This window comes from Anser brachyrhynchus, assembly GCF_964034855.1.
Source record: "Anser brachyrhynchus genome assembly, chromosome: 21".
Lineage (NCBI taxonomy): Eukaryota > Metazoa > Chordata > Aves > Anseriformes > Anatidae > Anser > Anser brachyrhynchus.
Genome location: NC_137714.1, coordinates 4704858 through 4725429, shown reverse-complemented (window position 1 = coordinate 4725429; position 20572 = coordinate 4704858). Strand labels below are relative to the sequence as shown.

Genomic DNA, 20572 nt, shown 5'->3' with positions numbered 1-20572 from the left:
TCATCTCTCTGGCATCTTTCTTAGGTCCCGTTGAATCGGTTTGTTGACCTGATCACGGCACGCTGGCTTCAGGCACACTTGGAAGCTGTATGCCTTACCTACTTGCACGAGACACTGCCTCTCTAGTCCATATATTATACGCAATGATCCCGTGCATTCAGCACTGAGGTTATTGCCATTTTTATATAAACAGAACTTCAAATAATTTGCTGCCAGTTGGATTGCAGGCATTATCTTCCCTCCCCTCCATCCCGTTCATCTTGCTGTAATACCTTCTTTGGTGGTTCTGGTGGCTGGAGGAAGCTTGCAACTTAAGTTTAGGCAGAAGTACAAAAAGGGGATTTTTAAAAAGTTTCCCTCCGAAAGTGAGATTATATCTTTCCTTTTCAGTGAAAAAAATTGAGTGTTTGAACTCTAGAAAAAAGGTTTGTGCTACTTCTTGCTTAAAATGTATTATGGCTGCATTTTCAGCTTAAGATTAGGTTTGCTGTTCTGCTAATACTTCCTGCAAGGTGTTTTTCCAGCATTTATCACTTGCCTGTAACAATTTGTGTGACCTTAAGCCTGGTGTTACAATGTCTCATTTGGAGCTGTATTCCTTTCGGAATTAAAAGAATACAGAGCACATTCTCTCTGTGTATAAATATAGTTATTGTACATTTCTTTTAAAGCATGGGCAAAGGTTTCTTGTTCTCTTCAGTTTTATGCATGGAAGTATTACCTGAATGAGCATTATTTCTGATAAAAAGAGAGGAATTTTATCAGGATGTCCACTATGTTTTAAATTGAATCAGAAGAAACTGAAGATGGCAGAGATATTTCACTTTGAAAGGTGACTACTACACAGACGAAGTTGCTACTTTTCATAAGGGCTTTCACTCCATATATCATTGTGTTTTAAGAGAGACTTGGGTCAATAATACCATGCTTTAGAATTCCCTAAATACATATTTACACAATAGACCTTAAAATATATTAGTCTATCATGTCAGCTCCTGTACACTTCTATCAGGGATGTTTTATGTCCTTAACATATGATACAATAAAACTTTATTTTATATAGCATTTTTCATACAAATTGTATCCTGGAATGCAGCGTGGGGTTAAATAAGACTTTCACAAGGTTAAAATTAAAAAAGCTGGAGGGTGCAGGAAAATTAAGGGGTACGCATGGGAAATATTTAACCGAACAATGGGAATCTGGACGGAGAGGCCACAGAGCTGGGAGAGACTGTGAGGCTCATTCAAGCTGCAGATCGGGATCCCTGGAAATGATGAGGTTATGTGAGGAAAGACTGGTTCTGTGTGAATAAAGAAGGTGGAAAGGTCATGCCTTTCTGAACAGCTGGAGGAAACGTGAAGTGGCTCCTGGAACAAAGAATCCGAGAACGGGGACTACGTGGAGTCACTCCTTCGGAGCGAGAATAGCAGAGGAAACGGGGGGGAAAGTGCGTTGAAGGGAAAGAAAGCAGCTGAAAGCGTGTCCCGGGAGCTAACCTGCGGGGCGGGAGGGATGGGATCGGGGCGGCAGCGTGCAGCGGGGGCTTTGCAGCGCCTGCCTTCCCGCTCGCTCCCGCACGCGCAGGGAGTGCAGGGGTCTCGGCTGCGCGGGGGCTGTCCCTGGAACCAAGTAGGCACAACAAGATGACACCAAGACAGCTCAGCTTGGGATTTTTCTCTGGCTTTTATCAAAATTTTTTTTTTTTTTTTTGGTCACCCTATTAATGTAAATTAAGTAAGGCTTTTTTGTATGTGATAATTATAGATAAATGTATTTAAAGTAGATCTGGATTTTGTAGTCCTCGGGAAAAAGAGGAAGAGTAATTTTTCCCCCCGTCCCTGTCATGTGTTCATTTTAATGAGCAATTTTAAAAAATTGAAAATAAAAGAGGAAAATGAATAGGTGTTGAACCAGCCTGTGATATGTAAATGCCAACTAGTAATTACCTAAAACCTCAATTTTCTTTCTGTTTCATCTTGCAAAACATTTCATTTCCACTGAGTGAAAACACTTAATTTGGGCTCCGCCGCTGAAGCCTGCCTCTCAGCACCGCCGCCCGCGCCCGCCTCGGCTAGGGGGAGTCCTGGCTCCGCGCTACCACCCGCTCGCCAGCCCAAGGTTATTCCTCCTGCCGCCCGCTGCCTCCTCGCTGCTGGATGGAAATTCACCTGCCCCCAGCTCACGTTCGGGTTCGCTTTCGGGAACCTCTTTCTTTCAAGGCTTAGTGAAAATTGGGTGGTGAATTCACGGCTGGAATTTGTTTTCCCTGCCTTTTGTCTGCTTGCTGTTACACTCGTGATTTCGAGTTAGGTTTCATTCATGCAACTGTCAGAGTTTCTGGGCACCTGCGATTTTTCTTTTTTAGTTATTATTGCCCTTTTTTGGTTGCTGTATTCTTGTAGTTCTGGGTTCTTAATTTCAGGTACGGTTTGAAGCCTGTTCCTTCCTTGCCTTTGTTCTTTTCTGGTTCTGACTCCTGTGAATCTTGCTTTAAATTGTATTCATTTTTTCTTTGCTCTGCTTTACATGAGGGCTTTTTTTTTTTTTTTTTCATTTAAAAACTTTTCTCTGCACAACACTGAGATCTACCAAACTGTCGTTTTCAACATCCTCTCACAACAGAAATGAATTCCTGATTCTGTCCATTTTCACAAAGATTCCAGTGAAATCCTAGGAGCTTTGAAGCTCCTGTTTTGCCTCCCCTGCCTGACCTGCTGTTTCTGGGAAGCATCACTTGGGCATTCGGGGGCCCAGGCCGGTGGGTTGGGACGAGGCTTGGCCGCGAGGAGCACGCTGGTGCTAGCGCTGCGAGGTGTCCCGGGACCCCGGCTCCGAGCGCTCTGCCTGCAATCGCGAGGCGCAGCGCCTCTTTAGTGAGATATATGGCTTCATAATTAGCCCCTTGCATTTTTTCACGAGTGCTAGCATCAGCGTTCTATGATGTGTTTCCCTGATTAACAGCTGCTTTGCAACTATTTCCGTGTGCCACCGCTAACCATATTTGTCAAGTTAGTCCTGACAGAGCACTGCTTTCTTACCAAAACGCAGCGTTTCTCCTAGAAGGGGTTCTCATGTTCGTCGCAGTGCCAAGCTTTTAAGTCAGCCCTTGTTAAAACGTAAGTTGGCTTTAGCCTGATGCTTGTTAACAGGCTTCTGGGTATCTCCTTTGGAGTAGGAGTGCAGAAACCTTTCACAGACAATTTAATCTTCTGAGCCTTGCGAACATACAGCCGTACACTGAGGGGGTGTTGCTGTAGGCTAATATATTGATCAGTTCCATTTGCCCTATAGCTGTGGCCTTCTGCTCTGGCTGAAATAGGTTGAGTGTTTGTTGATACTGCCATATTATTATTTTTTAATACACTGGGAAAAAAATTAATTCCAACTTCTTTTACATACGTCATGTATATTGCCAGTGTTGATTGCTTCCGCACATGTAATGTAAACTGTCTGTGCATAGTTCATGGCCTGTGCCGCCTCTGCTTAATGAAAAGAAGTGTTGCATTTAAACAGATACAGATCCACTCAGAAAGACAAAATACCAGCCCTTGCAACGTATAATTCAGACCCAACCTTTACATCACAGGTCATCTCAAAGTCTCAGTCTATCAACAAATGCTGTTTAGTAATAACCTACAGAGGGTTCCCAGTATTAGGAAATCTATTAGAGCTCTTACTGGCTGCACTCCCAGTGGCTTTTGCTTCTCTTCTCCATGTGGACCTCTTTTACCAAATCCTGTAGAGCTTTTAGTGATGGAGGGTGGTTTTGTTTTCTTTCTTTTCTTTCTTTTTTTTTTTTTTTTTTGAAATGTTAGAAAGTGGGCATTTGGCACTGCATTTTAAATCTGAAGGTTTATTTTTTCTAATGCTAGTAACTGATAAAGTAGCTTAGACTGCTTTCCTGCAGTCTTGAGCATAATAAGAAATAAGGCTGGCTTTACCTTCCCCATTAACACAAAAGGGAGGGAAATTAGAAATGAGGGACCTTGGCTGTAACGTCAAAGTGCCGTGCTTTGGCCCAGAATTTCACCAGCCTGCTGCACTCCCACAACATCTGCAATAAAGTTCTTGTCTCCATTTTATATCTTTGACATTGAAACAGAATATTTGGCCTGAATTTATGTAATTTGGCCAGACGCAAATATAATCCATGAATAGTAGCATTCATCTTCTAAAATCAAACTGGAGGACAAGATCTGCCGCGGGATCCCACCCACCACCACCCAGAAATACGTCTTTGCCTGCCATGTCACTGCAGGGGAAGCGCTGGTGGGATAGCAAGTTTATGGAATTAACTTGTTTTTAAACCCCAAATACGTTGTCTTTCATGAAGAGAAATATGTAACTGATCCGCTAGATAAAACTAGTTTGCTGGCCAATGTGTGCTGGCAATCTAAGAATCGGAGTAGTGATACAATGCACATTATTTGGCAGTGTCCTAATACTAGAAAAATTTGGAGAAGTGTTACAAATGCAACAGAAATAGTACAGAACAATGTTACCAGCTGAGTCAGAGTGCTATTTGCTGCATGATTTTTTTCAGCTATACATAGGATTGCAAAGTCTTCTTCTCATCTTCCCCCCCTCCTTTTTCTTTTTCTGTTTTTTAAATTATGGACTGCAGTTGCCCTTGTTTGTGCAAAGAAAATGATCCATAGAAGGTAGGAGCGTTCTTGGGTATGTTTGTTGAAAATATTGGCGTTTTGACATGGCCAAAATTGGTTCGTAAGTATACAAGATTGGCCTCACGTATACAAGATGAATTACAGAAATGAAGAAGTTTCAGCTCAGCCTACAAGAGAAAATGCAAACACAAATATGAAAAATGTGGGATTATTCGAAAGAGGAGTAAATGTTCTTTTTTTTATGAAGTTTGTTATTGCCTGTAATTTTATTTTGTTTTAAGATTAAAAACTTTGTGAATAATGCAGGAAATGATGCAGGGAAGAGATAAAATAGAAGTTTATTTTGGAGTGAATTTTACTACTGAAATGTTTACATTTTTGCAAGGCAAAAATAAGTTTTAATAAAGAGTTAGAATCAATAAAACGTTAAAAGGGTTGTGATTAAAATAGCACAATGAAAAATACTGTTTATTTCTTACAGGCTTTTTTTATGCTTAAAAAGTGATAATTAAATATGAGAGCTTGCAGGATTTCAGGTCTGCAGGCCTTTTGTGTCTGTGTCTCTCGCTCACTAAATGTGGGAGGGAGTGTTGAGGAGTTCCTGAAGAAACAAACAAGTAATTATTGTTAGAGGGAAAGTGGTTTTGATATGTTCGCATATCTGGTGGTCTGCTCGTTTGGGCATCTTTCTTATTCAGCATATTACCTTAAAGTTATTAGTTTGTGTGCTTCATATTTCTGCATCTGGTGTAGCAATATCAGCACTGTTTAAATATGTGATTTGCCTGTCACCTGCGTTTCAGCCGGAGAGAGATCAAGTGCACATAAATGAGACCAAAATGTACTTTATGTGGGGTATTTTGCTGTAGTATTTTATGGTTTAAAATTACTGAATGTAAACTTAAGAAAAAAAATGAAGGAAAATAAGAAAAGGAAAAGAATGAAAAATACCCCCTTCATTTTATCCTCCCAACTTCGAAGTGTGCCGGGACTTTGTCAAATTCCCGTTAAAATAAATATGTCAATTTCATCTCTCTTCCAAATTCATTTATCATGCTTTTTTAAAAGGTGTTTTCTGCTTTACCTGATGTTTAAATTGGATTCGCTCGTTTATGCTGTTCTTTGCTGTATCCCCCATGTTTTTCTTAAATGAATTAGTAATGACAGCGTACTCCATCATACCCTCTCTACAGCCACTTTAAGGGAAGCCTGGTGATCTAAACCTTTTAACCTATTAAAGATGATTTTCCCCAATTGAATCAGACCCACCACAGGTGTAATAACTAATCATTTAAACTACACCTGCTATTATGTATTTTTAAGCCATTATGCGTGTTGGATAGATGATAATTCATGTTTATTGCATTGTCCAATGGATCCGTTTTGCCTACACTAGCCTGATTAATGTATTTAAAGAAATAAGAGATGCAATTTAAAAAAAAAAAAAAAAAAAACATTGATGGAATGCACCGAGGAGTACATTGAAAGTGCCATTAAACCCATCAGAACTTTGCTCTCTGACCAGAAATGCATATTCGAAGGCTTTGATTCAAACACAAAATGAAACTTGGTGATTTCAATAGTGATGCTATTTTGTCTTTCTTTTTCTGCTGTGAAAATTTTTGAAAACCTTTTCGGGACTGAATTTCGGAAAGTGTTTTAAGTAAAACTCTTCAAGAGCTACCTAACATGGGCCTACTGTATGCCGCCATTTTAGAAGGCACAGGCCTCTGTTTGGGGGGAAAAACCTCTTCCCTGTTTATGCATGGTTATTTTTAACTAGAGAGGAAGGAAGTCATCTCTTCCAGTAGTTCGCATAGATGTGTCCATCTCCTACATGCTGTTAGCTTTAGGCAGATTATTCCCCCCGATGCCACAATCAGAACAGATGCCTTTGTACAGAAGTAAATCGAATCAGCTGTTTTTCACCAGTGCAGCAGCATGTAATAATGTGTATAACAATATAGGAGGGTATGTGGAAAGTTGACCTGCTACACGAACAAAAAAAGGAAATACCTGTCACTGGCACTAAATCCTAATGTGAAAAACCGGTGCCATTGTTGCTGATGCCGTTCAGTGTTATCCCAGACTTTATCCTTTGTTTGGATAAGTGAGTTTGTTTTAAGTGCTGTGACACCTTAAAGAAGCACGTAGAGGAAGTCGGTCATTAGACAAAAATGATCTGTGATTTCTACCAGAGCGGAACATAAAGTAACCACTCACCAACCCACTTATGTCATAAGAAGTGACTTTTTTGATATTTTTGTTGTGTGATCCACAACACGGGAAGTTGCTTCTTTTCCAGTCGTGACAAGCTGAGGTTTTTTTATTGCTGACAGTAAGTTGGAATGATGGCAGAAAAGGCCTTAATCTCTGAGAATTTGCAGGGAACTTTAAGTCAGAAAGAAAGGAATCATTCTTCCTAGTAAGAGTCTACTGTTGCAGATCACATGAGATGTCTTAAGGTTGCCATCAACTATAGGAGCCAACTTCGGTAAGAAGATCACTGTAAATGACAGAAACTTCTGAGAATCTTAATAGAGATTTTTGTACAGGTCAAGCTGCTGAAAGAGCAATTCAAACAGAAACTTCTAGGTTGAAATACCATAATTTGCTGATTACAGTTTAGCCACAAACACTGATGGTTGTTGAACCATCTCTGAAAGTTGGATCTGTGTCAGCTCCAGACTGTCTCCATGTGTTAGATTCGATGCCTTCTTTGCAGTACAAAATGCATAATGTAAAATAGGAATTTGACCATTCCTAACTTGGATCTTTTTCTCTCTTCTGTTTCTCGATTCCTCCTACCCTCATCAGATTGTGACAGCAGTGAAGTTTTTACAGAATCCACGAGTCCGCCAAAGTCCTATTGCAACCAGAAGAGCATTTCTGAAGAAGAAAGGTATGGACTCTTTAAGTTTGTGGTCTCAGTGATAATGAGGGAGTTTGAGTTAGGGTTAAAGCCAAGAAGTATTTCTATGGAAAACTGGATTCTAAGAACAAAGCAGGTAGTCTGTCTGAGGGGAGAAAAAAAAAAAAAGGTTTTCAAGAAATACCACTCTTTTCTTCCATACTGACTAGAGCAATATTGGCACCAGATGTGGAATTGCAGAACACAGAAGACACGTTGGAAGTTCTCACGTTAACTATTATTGCACATTTTCTGAGAGGAGGACGGTTTAGAGTTGTGGAATAGTTGGCCAGTTCTAGTCTTCGTGATGTTGGCTTTAGAATGACCAGCTTCTAGGTGAAAAGGTCGATTGTTTCTGAAGAGAGCCAGGGAGAGGAATGAAGGGCGAAGGACTTTGTAAAAGTAAACAAGATCAGAGTAAGGTTAAGCTTGGGGTCAACCTGACTTTCAGGCTGAAATGGTAAATTACTGACTGAGTTTAGTTCTTTTCTACAGCAGGGAAAGAACAGATCCTGACAAATCCTATATCGTCTTAGACAGGTGGAACATACTTTTTGCATTGCCTACTGAGAATTTATTTTACTTTTTGATTTATAAAGGAACTGCCTTTTGTTTATTTTTTTCTTTAATGTAAAGTTTTGTTCAACAACTTAGAGTGCATTTCAGGTGAAGTTCACTCCATATTATGCTGCCTTCCATATTATGCTACCCTTCTAGGACCCTATTGCTTAAATCTTTAATGTAAGATGTAAATAATAAGGACAATCATACCTTGGAGTTAATTACATGCGCTGTGGAGCACTTTAAGCACTTGGAATGATACTGAAAATACAAACTCCAAACTTCAGAGGGGAGTGACCCACTTAAACAGTGAAGTCATGAGTACTTCAGAGTACATCAAATTCTAAAGCTAAAGATCTTGGGCTTTAAAAAGTAGGGAAGCCTATGAAATACATTAATAAGTTTGAGGATATGAGCTGTTTATTGAGATGCCTGAGACCCAATGTCATGAGGAGAGCTTAAGTACACACACCACTCTGCTCATCTTGAATAGCAAAGGACCTAGAAGGCAATGGTGCAGTCTTGTGTTTTAGCAATGCTGTCATGACAAGTAGTACATGGGTACATCAGTTTTAATGCGCTCGTCTCACTGCTTGTCCTAGCGCCAGTTAGAGTGTTCCAGCCACATAGTTAGGTACGTTGCTTGCCCTGCCCTGCCATCAGGATGGCATTAAAATTTGGAGCCTGTTGGCCGCTGTGCTCCATGAGTTTTTCCTTGAAATATGTGGACCTACGGGGAGTAATTAATCATAAAAGCTTGGGGATTTCAACTCTATCATCGAAGCAATGAAGCAAGGGAAAGCTGAGCCTAAAAGCTGTGCTGATTACCCGGGGTAACCTGATACAAAATCTATTGTTGCCGAGAGATCCTTAGCCCCCAGTATATCGTGCAATATTATAACTGCCTGATCTTCTCCTGTGCTGACAATGACCAGTTATTCCTCATTTTCTCTCTCAACACAGCTGGGTTAGAATTTCATTTGCAGAAGGTATTTAGAGCAATTTAGAGACAAATGTCTCTGGTGTTTGCTCTGCACTTCCCCACCGCAGGCTTCGCTGAACAGTTTTTAGTATCAGGAGCTCCATCTAATCTGTTTAATTTTAATAAATCCCTGACTGGGAGAAGAGGAAGGGTGGGGAGATGGAGGCAGAGAGAAACTGTGGCCCGACTAATACTTCTTATGAATTACTTGGCTAATAATTACTAAAGAGCAGAAATGGTTTGGTAGAGCTGTTTGTTTGTTCCTGTTTGTTAATTAGCCCTCCTTCCCTTTGTGCTAATTATTTGTTTGAAAACTGAACAGTAGGAGATAGGAAGGAGCAGGGTCCAGTAGCGCCTGTACCCAGCGGTCTTTGGAAATATGGCCGTATGGAATCTGACCACTGAGCTCACAACGTGAGCTCTGTCCAGTACTCGAGAGCAGAGTGTATGCATGTGCTGTAGCAGATGGGGGCAATTTTTCCTGCAGCCTAGGTGTTCTGGCTAAATCCAGTCCTGGGTAAATGGGGATCATACAGTTTGGTAGGCTGTTCCTGCTTTGCTCCGATACGCAGTCACTGTCATCCCAATCACCATGTTTATCCCCATTTTAGAGAAAGTTGTGTTGTCTGCTAGAGAAGTCCTCACTGTCGGTCAAAAAAAAAAAGCATTTTCTGTACAGCAACCATTTCAGTTACAAGAGTTTCTATTAAAATAACGTCGTAGGAAATGATACAGAGATACCCTTGTGGTTTCTTCAGTCCAGGCTACTTCCAGCAGAACTTGCAGTAGAAGGGAGAGCTTTGACCTTCCTGTGGACCACTGAAGAATTTCAGTGGAGGGGCAAATCCATGAATTTTCATATCTCTAGTACACCATGTATGAACCTCATGTACGCCGTGTATGAACGTGTTTTTTGTAGTTACTGTTGTGGAACCCTGCAGGAGAGGTCTCTGACTGCCCACTGGGTCTGGGTGAAAGCTGCTGCTGTAGAGAGGCTGGTGTCTGGGAACGCCGAAGGAAAAGGCTAGGTGCCCTGCCCCTGCAGCAGCCTCCCACTATCCCAGCTACAGCCGTTGTAGCCTACAGGAGCAGAACTGGAGCATTACCTGTGGGTGAGCTTTCAGGTCCTGCAATCTCACCTCTGAGACTTACAGAGATGGTTCCGCCGTGAATTATAATTTTCTTCTCTTTTTTTTTAATAAGCATCCGTTTCCTAAAAATGCCAATCAAGTTTTATTTTCTTTTAATGCTCTTTAATATAGGAACTGAGGTTCTTAATACATTTCAGTTCAGTAGGAGATGAAAGTTACTTCAGGATCATCAGTTGGACTGGGGCTGGCTGTGAAACAGGAGTTGCAGCAGCTGAAAGAAAGGAGGCTTCCCTGGGTACTCACAGGTCAGGGGGTTGCTGAACTGCTCTCAGGAACCTGGGATGAATCTGTTGATGACAGCTGGGAGAATGAGGGTGTCCTGAATTTGTAAAAAGGTCTTTCAAAAGTTGGATGAGATTTCTGTGTTGTCTTAAGCACTTTTAAACTCCCAAATACAGAGGCATTAATGAGAAACATGAAGTTATTAGAATCATTTATCATTTTCTTTGAAGCTTACACTGGCATTTTGTGTAATTTATGACATTTCCTCCTTTTTATCATGAACTTCTTCAGATGAAGGGAAAAACAGCTGTTTCCCTTCAGAGTATCTGAAAGAAAAGAAAGGAAAAAAAGATGCTGTTTGTTTTTTGTCCAACTCGCTGATTCTGCTGATGACATGCCACAGAATCAGCGGCGCCTTGGGAGTAATTAGACAACATGTGGGGTTTAAACCCTTGTGGAAATGTGTCTGTCATCTAACTGTTGTGCCTCAGATGTCCTGTACTGCTCAGCTACCCATCCGGTAACTCATGTGGTTTGTTAATTTTGTGTACTCCGAATCTGTAACTTCTGGCAAGGTAGAGAGTTGGGGTGGAAGTGCACAATGCACATGGAGCTTCATTATTCGGGGTGCTGGTACCTGGATTTGTCCTTTGTATGAGTGTATGAATATATATATATATATATGGATATATATATATATATATATATGAAACACAACAGGCTACATGCTTCCCAAAGCAATCAGACTCTTGCTTGGTGAGATGTGCTGCAGGCTGTTGGAATTGTTGTCTCTGTCTTTTTCCATCCATTGTCTATTAATCTGTTTCAGTACTTCGGCTGATAGGAAGGGAGTTACTACACAACGTTTTCTTTTGGGTCTCGCACAGCTTTTTGCAGTGCATCAGAGTTCCAGAAAATTATGCCAGTGTCAAGCTGTCAGGCTATGGTGATTTCTGAAGAGATGAATAAATAATTTAATTTTACATGCCCCTTCTAGCCAGAGCTCAAAGATACTTGACTCCCTGGAAACAAATGCCATCAGCCCCAGAATCTCCAGTAGAAAACCAGCTGAATTTCCTTCTTCTTTCTGTAGTCTGCATTCTTGGAAGTCAAACCCCTGTCTTTTCCTCTTTGCCAAAGAAACCAAGGTGGATCACCTTGAGGACCTGAGAGAAGGGGGCACAGCCTACTGCTGGAGGGCTTTAAAGGAAGTAAATTCTTCAGCAGATTTCAATTTAACCCTCTTTTATTACTTTTCTTTTTTATAATTTAAGTCCATTTCATGAGGCAGTTTGCATGTCCTTGAATGGAATCTCGTTACCATGAAAGCTTTTTTAGCATTGATTTCATAACAGTCTTAATTTAATAGCGCCGTCATTACTGAGAAGCCCGGAGAGTGAGGCCCTAGCTTTCCAGGTCACTGACCTTTTAATTACAAACCTTGTTCTGATGGCCAGGTTATCGACTGGACAGCTCCCAGCTTCTGCCCCCAGCATGAAGATGAAAATAACTTTCCTCCCCCACTTCCAGAAAAGGGAGGAAAAGAAAAGTAACCTCTTGTGTTTCCAAAATTAATTTTCTCCTTCAGCTTTACTTTGTAATTAATTCTTTAACATGTCTCAGTGAAGCTCGAACAGTTTTTATAAAGCTTTTCCTAGAGCAGAAAATACAATGCAAGCCGATAGAGTCCAGTGACAATTCATGCAAAAAATATAGTTGGTAATCTGTGCTGTCGAGTATTTGGGCCAACTGCAAGGGTCCTCCAAACCTCATTCTTCTCTAGAAATGACCAGTTTTGAGAAAAGAATGTGTGATTAGGCCAGAAGTGTAAACTATTCAAGGAATGCTAGGTGACTTGCCCTTCTCTTCAAACATGCTGGCAGGATACGGATTTAAGAGGTGGTGAAGAAAAGGAACGAAGACCTGACTTCACTGCACAGCCGATAGTGTGAGTGAGCACTTGTCTTGTTTTGCACTTGCAGATTGGGTAACTTGTTCTCTAGCTGTCTAATTAGCGTTCTGTGCTCGTGCCTGGGTAGACCTCATCACTTGCACATGCAAAGCTGCAAGTGAGACCTGGAATTCAGGTATTGATTCAAAAAAGAAATGGCAAGAATGCACTTAGTGTATTAAGCGTCTAGAACAGAGTACTTGAGCGCTGAAAGTCCACTCCACGGCTAGAACCAGGCAGGGTGTGCTTTCCGATTAGTACAGGAGTTTGGAACAGGTGTTCAGGCAGCACAGAGTATGTCTAACAGCTTGTGTAGATGTACGGAAATGATTGTACAGGTTAAAGGAAAGTCAAAGTGCATTCTACATTTTCATAATGCTTTTCATTTGAGAATCTTAGAGCACATTGTACCCATTAACCACCGAAACTTTGCAGCTATTTGCATCAAGCACATTTGATGGTGTGTATAGGGTTATCAATATCTTGCTGTGCTTTCCACTGAAAAGCTTTCACTTCTGAGGTAGAGGACAGTGGCTGTTTAACATCACTACATCTTTTTTAGGAGAGGAAATGAAGAATACTTTATCTAAGTGATCTTGCAGGGGGAGCTTTAGGGATAGAGAAAGTAATTACCGAGTAAAAAATTTACTAAGATTCTTGAAAAGCACTATGGGATATTTAATTACTAAAGATGCTTAGGCCTCTGTTTATGACTTTGAAAGACAGCAAATATACCTTATAATATTCTGCTTAAGTTAAAGAAAAATATATCCTACACATGTTCTTGCTACCAGTTTGTTCTTTAGGTGCCACCCGTCCCCAAGCTTTGGGTCGATACAACCCTGCCTTAGTGGGGAAATCTGGTTGTGTCCTCAGGGAACTCATTAGGGACCCAGAGAATGAATGCTTTCAATGCTAACAAACTCCCAACAGTTCCTGTCTCAATCAGCATCATCACTCGTCACAGCCGTTACCGGCACTCTGCTACGTTTACCCAGTGCTGATAATGTTCAACGTACGAGGAAGACTTCCACCGCTGGAGTTTCATAATCCAGAAGAATAAATGTGCCCATGAACCAGAAAGTAGTGCCACAGTTCTGTGTTTTGCATTAGTTGCCTTCTTTTTTTGTCCTGAAAGTGATTGAGATTCTCCATCCATCTGCAGAGGAGATGTCTCTCTCTCCTGCCAGTCTTCTGTGTACATATCTGTCACCTGCTGTTCAGCACCAGCCTATTCATCATGCTGACTCTTTTCCCCCATCAATTTTACCATTGCTTGTGTTATCTGAACTTGTCATGAACTCTACAGATTTTCTTGGCTTGTGTGCCAAGAAGAGACCTGCAGAAACACTGTTAACAAAATGGGATCAAATGATTGACCTTAGGACATCCCGGGAAATCAGGTACACTAATTCTTTGGAGATGTCAAGGTTTTCGGAAGGAAATCTTTATAATGGATAGAAAGCCTCAAGATTTGGAAGGAAGTTTGGAAAAAGGAAGCTATTTAGTCCATATCCACGTGGAGAAATCAGTTCATATCTCATCTTTGATGTGTCCCAGTCACTAGTGATTCGAGAGAGGGCAGAAAAACACCTGGTATAACTTTAGGCATAGCTAACCATGTGACGACCTGTTAATGTTTAGAGTAGCCAGATGATTAAGGAAAACGTGTGCATCTGTGTGTTGATAGAAACTCTACTTGCTTACAAATGAGTTTATTTTAGAAGAGCATTGTACTCAGTGTACGTTTCATTGTTTTATAACAATTGTTTTTTGTAGCTCAATAGTATCTAGAAACTAGGTTGAACAATACATTTCTACCCCACTGAAAATTCTTAGTTTTTAAATGTTTTTATATTAAATTGGGCTTAACATTTAAAATCTCACTTTTTCAAATGAAATATTATTGATCCATCGGATCACTCTTTATTGATTAGGGTGGGGTATTTTATATTGTAATTGACAATAGTAGAGATTTTGAATTGTTATGAAATTATTACTTTGCTCCAGAACAGTTTGTTGTTGTTGTTGTTGTTGTTTGGTTTTGTTTTGTTTGTTTTTTGAAGGAACGCTTTCTCTATGAAAAAATGCTGTGCTGGACATTTGTTAACTAGCTCTGCTTGGAACTAAAAAAATCTTCTAGACAAGTGCACCAGCAGGACAATACATCACTGTTGTTAGTGGGTAGCTCCAAGAAGCTCGTCGTCTTGCGCTGTGTTGTGCTTGCAAGTTCAGTTTGAATCTGCTAGACTGTGGCTCTGAACTCTGTTAGTATGTTGCTGAGCATGAGGGGAAAAAGTCCTGCTTGGGTTTGTTTAAAGCGAGAAGAAAAAAGGTAGGGAAGACTTCAGACCTACTACTCTTCACAGGATATTGCTTTAAGCAAGTTTGTTTTAAAGGGCTTTGATTCAAGCCCTGCTATTTATTATTGAAAACGTAGAGATCTCAGTGACTTTTTATTTGGTTTCTATGTGAAAGATTGAGAAGGTGCAACAAAAGAGGCACCCCTTTGATGTTACTGATGTTGTGAAGAAGCCATTGAGGGAGAGACTCTCAAATTTGATGTCCTCTAAATGCACATTTACGTGTTCTGTAACAGAGAGTACAAGTTACATTAGCGGTAACATCCTCCCTCTCTCACATTGGGCTCAACCTACAGTGATCTCGAACCATTTAGATATATACTCCACAGAACAGGAGAGATGATTCATTTAGAGTACATTGGGTGGGCAGTGTGCTACATCTCCTGCCTCTCTTGGGCCACAGAAATTCCCCGTGATTCCAGTGAAAAGTCCAGAATCACATTTGCTATGGTTTTGTAGCTTGAAAATTATTGATAAATTGGAACAGACTGTTTTTCTTCCTGGGAAGTTGTGTGTGCTCCAAAATATTAGTTGTAGGCTTAATTTTAAGAAATAATTAGAATGTCATGAGCTTAATGGTATCTCTTCACTTGGCTATCTGACAGTAACTATGTAATGTAAAAGAGCCGTTAAAAAATGGCTTTGCAAAATTAACTCCTGTTGCTCAGTGAGTGGGTTTTGAGTCATATCTGCCTTGTTTACTGTCAAAATAATACTTCCATTCCTGGTAGCATTGAAAAACCAATATGATTACGGCAGAGTGGGTTGAAGTCTATTCTGGAAGATGATGCTAAAATAGTCAGTTATATTCTGAGTCCTGAAATTGTTAACCATAGTGATGGGCAAAAAAAGCACACATGCTAAGTCTGTCCTGTAAATTTACGAATTTCTTTATCATGTTTTTTAAGTGAAAGTAAATGTAGAGTACCAAAGGAAAGTCACCTTTGTAGCTGCAATCTAAGCACAGACGTTGAAGATCTGAGATACGACTGCTTGCTTGGCTTTGGGCAAGTTACCTGTTCTCAGCTTGTCCATCTGTAAAATGGGTTTAATTACCACTTTCGCATCATCGACATAGTCAGATTTATCTTAACTATGTTTATAAACTGCTTTGATATGCTTGTTTTGTAATTGTTGATGCTGCAGCGTGTGTGATTTTCAGAGTTGCTGCAGTGAGAGCCACACTTTGCAGAGAATTTACTTCCATCGATTGTGTATGGGAGGGGAGAGCTGCAAACCTGAGAATGTCAGGATGTCACGGCTTGGGCAGATTGCGTGCAATCCTAATCCAGCCCTGCAGCTTTGACCTTTGAAGCAAGCTTCACCTTGAGACAGCTGAAGAAATCTGTGTTCGTTTGTATAAAAATATTTTTGTTATAGAAAGAATTCTCTCTTCATGGTCATGCAACCCAGGGTTTCCCCACAGTCTTCCTGGAGCAAGTGAAGGAATTCAGTTCCTGATCTGCTGTGTGGATGAACCTGGTTTCTAAGTCTAAAGAGACAGCCTTCTCTCTTGGGGCTAAAACAAGGAGTGTAATTAGGTTAATCTGTGTTGCTCTTCTGCTGAAATCCATCTCAGACCTAATGATACTTTCCTGTTAGGAAAGATAAAATAAGTTCCTGTATGAGATAATTCTCTGGGTTCTCTGAGACAACATTCCTACCCTGTTTAAAGCTATGTCTTGGGTGCCCACGAACATGAAATCCCATTATTTATTTTTCTGCTACACACGGCTCTCTCTTAATTTTAATTTGGAGGGCCGTCATTCTTTCCTTAGCTAAAAGGGAAATTTAGTCTTTGGTTCATTCTTTCCGATAGAGCCTAGTCCAGGCGAGACTCCACTCCCCTAGGAGGAGAGCAGAGAATTCATTCTCAATGAAATCTGAGGCTCTCTTAAGTAAAAGCTGTTGACTTTGTCATACTGTGCAAATGTGCATTGCTTTTAGCAAGACAATAAAGGGTAAATGGGGTGATCTCTGCTCCTGTGGAGAGGTCGGGTGGTTACATTACACAATCTTCTAGAGCATCTTGCAGCAAATACATGGGTTATATTAAAAGTTGCAATCATATCATTTTTTAAAAGTAAATTGCTGACCTTATGCAGTGGAATCAGCTTTATTGAATTTCGCCAAAAATGCGTTTATAATCCCCCCCCTGCCCCCGCATACACATGATATTCATGTCCTTGCTGCCCATGTGGAAATGTCCCTTTTTATGGTGATAAAATTAAATTTGTCTTTGTCTCTGCCTTGCCTCACCTTTTAAGATTCCATCCTTAAGAGACACCGGTGGATATCTGTACCAGAGAATGAAGATGGGCAATATCTCTGCATGGGTGGCTGGCTGATCGCGAGCCAACTGCCACGGAACAAATAAATAAGCTTTTCACATTTAGAGGACAAATAAAGTTGAGGACAGGTGTAGTATGGGTATTTTTCTAGGAGAGTTGTGGCCTTAGCATAGGTAACGATTTGTTTTTACTTAGAAGTACTTAGTCCTTGCTTGTAGATTTTTTCCAATTGCCATGCAATACAAAATGTAAAATCCACAAACAGATCTTGTGCTACCCAGGTAATACACGTTATATGTCTTTCTTCATTAATAACTAAGCATAAAGCCCTCTAGTCTGTGGCCACCTGCAGCCCCCTCCCTGAATTCACTGGAGAGAAAACAAAACAAAACAAAACAAGTGTTTTGCAGCATGCTCAAGAATTTAACAAATATGCATTTCTTATTTGTATACCACTTTGCAAATTCAAAGTACTCTACAAATATTAACTGACTAAGCCTTGCAGAACCTTTTGTGGAATGGCAGGATGATAAGATTCATTTCATGTCCTTCTATTTACATTTTCTCTTCTTGGTTAGACCTTTATGTTCTCCCAGCAATTTGCAAACTCCAGACTTTAGCGGGGAGCAGAGGAATTACCATCCCCATTCTAGATGGGGGAAACTGAGTCAGAAGCATTAGGAACAGTTAGATCCGAGATAATCCTGACTCCCAGTCCTACAGATAGATAACCATGCTGTGCTACGCTGTGTGGTGAACTGATGTTGCATTTTCAGTAAAATTACTCAAAACACTCCCATGTTTATCCTCCCCAGGCCCCAGCTGCTTTGGGGCGTGGGGGTTGAGCTGGTTGTATTCAACAAAACCAATGCAAACCATCCAAGTAAATGGAGGGGCAGGCTGGCCTCTGCGACACTCGCATGTCTCCTTCCTCCAGCGTCTCCCCCAGCCTGTCTTCTTTTTATTTAAAAGGTAAGCTGCTCAGAGGTGCAGAGTGTCAGAATACCATTGCTCCTGCACTTCAAGTAACCAGGAGAATGCAGCTGTTAAACTCAGAAATATAAAATACATGTTTAAAAGATGACTCTGTATGTGTTTAAAAAAGAGAGCGAGAGAGAATTCAAGGGAACCAAAAAATAGCAGCTTCCATTACTGTAATTAAACGGCAGCATTTAACCTATCAGGCCGTTGCGTGTATGTGAGAGACGAGCAGGGAGCTGCATTTGAAATGATCACCGGCTTCCTTGGGGGATAGAGTAGTTAAATAATTTGTTTGTGAGGTGTGAGTTCAGTGTCGGGTAAAGCAAGTGCGTGCGTGTGTGTGTGTGCAGCCCAGAAGCTGGGGCTGGCGCTGTGCGTACCGAGAATACCCAGGAGGGTGGCGGCACCGGCGCCTGTCCCGTCGGTCCGAACGCGATCTGCCCCTGCCCGGTTGTCCGGGTACATTCAGGGTCGGGGCCTCCCCGGGCCCCAGGTGCTCTCAGAAAGGGAGAGCTCGTTTCACGGTAGGCCTCCTGAGACAGGCAAGAGTAGCAGTAAAAGAAAACCGGGGAGGAAATTGGAGCCCTTTTGATGAACTTCATCTACTGTGGTGGGTGCGAAGGGTAATCAGCTGTTCTGGCCAGTCGTGGGCCTGGCACTGGGGAACGCGGGGGCTGCCGTCCCTCAGGGACCAGGGCTCAAGCTTGTGCGCAGAGATCTGCCCCTAAATGCCGCCTCAGAGAGCACCTTCCCCTGCAGCAGCGTGCCAGTGGGGCCTGGCCTGAATCCTGTGCCTTGGGGCCGTAGTTTGCAGATTTAAATGGAGAGACAGGGATCTGCAAAGCGTGTCCTTGGCCCTTCATCGCTCACCCCTGACTCTGTAAGTAGCTCCTTGTAATGATATTGATTCCCATTTTGGCATTCTGGAGAGGAGACACGTTCTTAGGTAGTGCCCAGAAGGACATATCTTCCCATTTTTCTTCAGTCTCCTTTGATTTGTGAGGTGATTCCTTTGTGTAGGGGATATCCCCTGACCCTGGAGCTCCCACAGGTATCCTCATAGAGTATGAGCTGATACTAGTCACAAGCTTTTCAGCTGCTCCAGCTGCCTCACCTACTGATCTGACTTGTGTTATATTGCAGTAACATGCCCACAAATGTTTCTTAATCTTCCCTCCAGTTTCTGTGTGAATTCTGTGTAGCCACTCCTGTTTTACTCCTGGGCTGGAACTTTTGTGAGACACTGGAAGAGAGCAGTCTTCAAAAAATGTACTTTGAGATTCCTATTTTGAACATTCAACACCAGTGACTGGATTTTGAGGGCAATGCTTGCACAAAGGGAGACCAGAGAAACGCCAGGTATTTTAGCAACCAGCCAAAGCAAAGCACAAATTCGGGTACTTGCGTAGTTTGATGTGAGGTGGAAATCCAGAAGTGTTACCAAAGATGATCTGCAAGCAGAAAAAAAGTCTAAACTTGTTACTTGAATAAGTTACAAATGCCTTACATAGCTCAAATGCACATAATGTATGTGTAGATTCTCAAAAGCATCAGTTATGCTTTGTACATGATAATTGTCCTGTCAGTCTCCAACATTGTACAAAGGATGTTGTGTAATATTATTCCTGTTTTACAAATGTAGAAACTGAGGCAGATGGAGGTTAAGTGACCTACCCAAGGTCAATAGCAAGGCTGGGAATAGAACCCAAATGTGTAGAGGCTTTTTATTATACTAATAAGGAAACTCTGGAGGTGTGTTTGGCATGGTAATCGGAACCCTAGAGAACTAGAAGCAGTTAGTATGTTCTGTGCATGTCCTGAGGGAGCAATGATGAAACTCCTTTTGTACCTTACCACTCCAGTTCTCCGTGTGTGGTCACCATAGTTTTTCCACCACTTAACCTCGTTATTTTTAGTATTGTTAGCATTAGTTGTCCTTTGGGCGTTTTATCCAGACTCCTTTAATTTTCTCCAGAACTCTGAAGAGCTGCTGAAGGCACATGGGGAGAAAAAAATAACAATAAACAATCCAAAAGATGAAAAATGAGCGTTTGAAACTATTCTGCTGTTTTGTTGACTTGTCCCCTAATGTTTTTTGTCTTCGCTCTTCTTTTATCGTGAAGGTCCCTGCTCGAATGTATAATCTTGGTTTCTTAAAAGTTCATTTGCTATTGTTCCTTTCTTCTCCACCCAAGATTAACATCCTGTATGATGACATAGATGGTTGTTGTCTAAATGGACGCAGTGTAACCAACAAAATTGTGAAGGGTGGGTGGAGAAATATTTATACAGTTGTGTTAAAAATTACAAAGTAGGTTTGCCTTTTAAACAGAAGGTATTTCAACACTTATTGGCAGCATCAGCCTTTAATTTTACAGGTGGCTAGCTTTGTAGTAGCATTCAGCAAACAATATTTTAATGGCATGTAAAAAAATTTCTCTAAAACAAAAGAAAGAAGAACGAGGGTGATTTATAATCTGTAATGAATACTTGCTGACATGTCTTTTTATAATAGTGTGCTAGTGTCTGTGTC

At 41.1% G+C, this 20572-nt stretch overlaps 1 protein-coding gene across 1 annotated transcript in view; it reads left to right on the top strand.

Moving 5' to 3' along the window:
• The window catches only part of PEX14 (peroxisomal biogenesis factor 14), a 77836-nt gene that overhangs the window by 28836 nt on the left and 28428 nt on the right, over positions 1-20572 (top strand). The window contains exon 3 of the mRNA XM_080563645.1: positions 7444-7528. Within this exon, the coding sequence (XP_080419771.1) occupies positions 7444-7528 (85 nt within the window). The remainder of the gene's footprint in view (positions 1-7443; positions 7529-20572) is intronic.